The sequence below is a fragment of the Lolium rigidum genome, chromosome 7, assembly GCF_022539505.1.
Source record: "Lolium rigidum isolate FL_2022 chromosome 7, APGP_CSIRO_Lrig_0.1, whole genome shotgun sequence".
Lineage (NCBI taxonomy): Eukaryota > Viridiplantae > Streptophyta > Magnoliopsida > Poales > Poaceae > Lolium > Lolium rigidum.
The window spans coordinates 149,159,709-149,164,157 of record NC_061514.1 but is presented as its reverse complement, the minus strand read 5'-3'; the positions used below and the strand labels follow the sequence as shown (position 1 = coordinate 149,164,157).

The 4,449-nt window shown below is 49.4% G+C and overlaps 1 protein-coding gene across 1 annotated transcript; it reads right to left on the bottom strand.

Annotated features, from left to right (window-relative positions):
- Positions 1-1,428: 1,428 nt before the first annotated feature.
- Positions 1,429-2,808, bottom strand: LOC124677378 (arogenate dehydratase/prephenate dehydratase 6, chloroplastic-like). The gene has a single exon (XM_047213367.1). It carries the CDS (start codon positions 2,806-2,808, stop codon positions 1,537-1,539), a length of 1,272 nt encoding a protein of 423 aa, XP_047069323.1. The 3' UTR covers positions 1,429-1,536.
- Positions 2,809-4,449: the final 1,641 nt, after the last annotated feature.

Here is a 4,449-nt window from a genome sequence, read left to right as displayed (position 1 = left end):
CTTGGCCATCGACGTACGGCTAGCTCCGACGCCGCTGAATAGGTGTCTTCTCCGACGAGCCCATCAACGGGGGCATCAGGCTGGCGTACTTTGCCTCGCCCTCGCTTATCCGGAGTCGATTGGCGACCCTCGTCGAGCTATACCTCCTTGCTTGGAGGCCCTTCCCCGGCTCCTTGTTGACGAAGCACGTCGCACGCACTCCAAGTGGTGTAGTCCCCGGTGGTGCGGATAATGGTCGACAGTGAAACTCCGGCAATGGCAGTGACTAGGGACCTGATCGCTTTTCCCCTTTCCAGTTTAGGGTCCGCTGTGCTTATTTGCAGGATGCAGTTGTAATTTTCCTACTTTTTGGGGTCCTATCTGTAAACTGGTCCATGAATCGCCTCAGTTTAATGCAGCTTCTCGGGCCTTCGGGTCCTTACCTGTTCAAAAAAAATGTGCCACAACTCCGCGTAAGATGGCACGACTATTACATGTTTTGCACTCCTGTCATATCGCGAGGAGTAGGATGATAGTACCACAAATAAACCAACGTCCCTACTCGACAGATTGTCCTCGCTACGTTCCTATCTAGCGCTAGGGATTCTTATCAAGAAGAGTGTGTTGTGCGAGGAATCAAAAGATGTAATTGCGGAGGAGGAGCCGGCTGTCATGGGTGTCATGTCCATGGGATAGCTTTTGAGCACCGTTAAGAATGAGGTGAACTCCTGGACCTCGGCTAGCGGATTTTGCATGCGCGGGTCGGCAAGGGAGGCCTGGAAGTCCCGGTAGAATATGACCTCGAAGGTGTTGGCTGTGGTGCCACGGCTGGCAACATTGAAAACCTGACACTGAAAATTGAAAACCCAAATTCCAAAACATAATGAAATGTCACAATGAAACCTAGTGAAGCAACATTGAAGTGTTTGTTATCTGATATTTAGCAAACGCGTCCAACATAAGCTAAGATTATGGTAAAACACAAAATTCATAAAGTTTGAAAGATAGTGAAACAAGCTGTTTTCAGGATAAATTTTCACTAGGTGTCATAAAAGTTACACTCCCTCTAGCCCTAAATAGTTGCCGCAGGTTCAGTGAACCTACAGATATTTATCCTATAATTTGCTTAAATCCGCAACAAGTATTTAGTGCCAGAGGGAGTACCAAGTTTCACTAGGATTCAAAGTTGATTTTTAAATATTGTCATAATATATTCGATATAAGTCTCGTTTTGAAGCTCTCTTCACTAAAAACTCAGATATTCAAATGGTTTTGTAAATCGGACATCCAGTTTAAAATCTGCACAGGTTTGATAAATTATGAAAGAAAGAGAGTAGGCATATCTGATAAATTGTCGAGAAAAGCCACAAACTAAAGAGGAAAGAGAGGGTGTGCATCCACGTGGAAAAGCCACTCTCCTAATTACAGCGTATTGTGATGATACGTAAAAGAAGAATCACTCCCAGCAATGCACGACGAGCAGGACGGCAGTACCATATATTAACCGATCGACGTCGCTACTAGGCTGATTGTACTCCTCACTAGCTCCAACAATTCTTAGCAAGAAGAAGAAGGGGCTGGCGAGGAATTAGATGATATAATGGTAGAGGAGCCGGCAGTCATGGGAGTCATGTCCATGGGGTAGCTCCCCAGCACCCTTAAGAATGAGGTGAACTCCTGGACCTCTGCAAGCGCGTTTTGCACGCGCGGGTCGGCAAGGGATGCCTGGAAGTCCACGTAGAACATGTAGTCGAACGTCTTGGTGGCCGTGCCGCTGCTGGCATCGTCGACAAGGCGGGCCGGCCGGTACGGGCGGCTCTCGATCTTGGTGAGGCTGATGTCGCGGAAGGCGAAGGCGGAGAGCACCTTGAAGAGCATGGAGGTGCCCTCCTTGTCGTGGGCGAACACGATGCTGGTTTTGAAGGGCCGGTCCATGCGCGGGACGATTGGCTCCCTCGCCAGCATCACGAACCGCGTCACGTTGCCGCAGTCGTCCTGGATGCCGTCGGCGAGCACCTCCATGCCGTACAGCTCGGCAGCGCGGGAGGACGCGATGGCGGCCGTGTCACGGAGGCCGTTGGCGGCGATGTACTCGGCGGCGCCGGCGGTGTCGTCGAAAGCTTCGCGAGCAGCGTTGAGGCCCATGCGGGTGAGCGTGTGCTCGCACTGCGCCAGCGCCTGCGGGTGGCTGATGATGCGGGTGATGTCCTCCTTGCGCACGCCCGGCAGCGCGAGGAGGCAGTGGTGCACGGGGAGCTGCACCTCGCCAACGATGTGGAGGCGGTGACGGAAAAGGAGGTCGTAGTTGCGGTGGATGCTGCCGCCGAGCGAGTTCTCCACGGGGAGCACGGCGTGGTCCGCGATCCAGTTCTCCACGGCCTGGAACGCCACGTCGAACTGGTCGCAGGGGACGGCGTCGCAGCCCGGGTACGCCTTGTCGGCTGCCTTCTCGCTGTACGCCCCCGGCACACCCTGGTACGCCACACGCAGCACTGAACCGTGCATCGGCGCGGGGCACAGGTCCGCGACCCGGAGCTGTGCCGGCAGGTTCCTTGAGCCGCCATTAATACTGCTCACAGGGACCAAGTCCAGCATCGCGCCGTTTGGAGCCGCTGCCGCTGCCACCGCAACGTGGCCGTTGGTGGGGTGGGAGACGAGCGCGGCCACCTTCCTGGAGAGCACGGCACAGCTGTCGAGACACTCCGTCCGGCTTGCAATGACGGCGCCCTGCAGAGAGCACCTGACCACGCCACTGCCCCTCCTCGGATTGTGGCCCGCCGGTCTAAAACCCTGGCTAATGGGCGCCTTGACCAAACTCACGGCAGCCATGACTCTAATTAACCCTTCTCCTCAGTTGCTTTTCTGGTAACCAAAGTCAGAAAACTGAAACTGCTAAACTGGTATCTCAATTCTCAAGCAGCTTCAAAGCGAGAATCTGAGATGGGGAGTGGGATGTGCAGGGGGATATATGAAGCACTGTTTTCGGATTGGGTCTCCGGTTCGACTTATTATTCGAGGGGGATATATGAAGCACTGTTTTCGGATTGGGTCTCCGGTTCGGCCTATTATTCAATCGGCTCATGGGCTATTGGCCCCGTGGAACAATGCATGTGCCCTGCTAATGTCAGGTATAAAAGAAGAGAGCATGTTCTTTTGTTGTTGCCGTTGAAGCAAATGTCAGGTATGAAGCACAAAAAATGCCTTCAGAGTTAAAGGAGATATGTAAAATGGTTGCTAATAATGGGACCCCCTGTGGACCAAGCAAGCATTGAACAAGATACACTGACCAAATGTGGATTTACTAACAATAACGAAACACCAATAGATTAGGGCAGCAATGTTGTTGTTGGGAGACAAGGTACATAGTGAAAGCAAACATTGAAGTCTGTACCACATAACATAGAATGAAAAATGTGCATATGACTGACTGCAGTGGAATACGAATAGCTGGAAAAGCAACAATACTGCTAGAAGTTCCAGCCTGATATAATCTCTGAACCCCCACAAGCTATCAATTTTTTAGGAAGTGACTGCCAACTCAGCAAACAGGGGTAGATCAAAAGATAGCAACAAATGGTACTGAAGAAAGGTCTGAAACAATATGTGCGGTCAAAAATGTGCAAATGAACACCAATGGTATAATACCAATAGATAGTATGCTCCTAGTAAATGGACCAATTGAAAAATGTAATAAGAGAACCTCAGAGTGAAAGATGCTTACGTATAAAGATTCTAAAAACCAAGAGAGCTAATGCGCCAGTATCACCGAGGTAGGAAGAGAGATCAATATCTCCCACCCTCTAAAGAAGAAGAGGCTATGTAAACAAACAACACTCGGCTATTTCTACAAAAGGCTGAGGATTAAGTGATAAACTGATAGGGGCTGATAGGGGCTAATATCATGGCAACAAACACAAAATTCACTTGACTATACAAATAGTGACTAAGAAAGAAGTAAGTGATAAACTGAACCTGAGATAGTAACAACTCGAAAAACAGGGTTTGCCAACATAATGTATGAAGAAATACAACTTGGAGTAAAAGCTGATGGAGACTATAATGGGCAGATGTAAGCCCTGGAAAGAGCCAATGCTTCATTAGAGAAATTCTACACATGGTGAAATACCACATAAGTTTACCAATCTTGGAGGGGCTGGAGCGCCTGGATAAAGAGAGAATCTGCATTTTTGGGAAATGATCGAGCAAATAAAGAACATAGTAATGATAAGACTGAGAACATAGAGAAATGAAGAAAGAAACAGCTTGGAAAATAAAAGACCGACAGCGTCCGTTTTTGGTGATTCAGAATTGGAGTAATGCCTGCTACACTCCCTTAGTTCCACAAATGACACCCGGATTTGTTAGTAGTCCGTTTTGAATATTGCCTTGTTCAGGTTGACATGTTGTGCTCGCTGAACCTCGTCCGTCGAAGCTATCATCTCCGCTCTGAGAGAATTTTGAAAAGCTAGA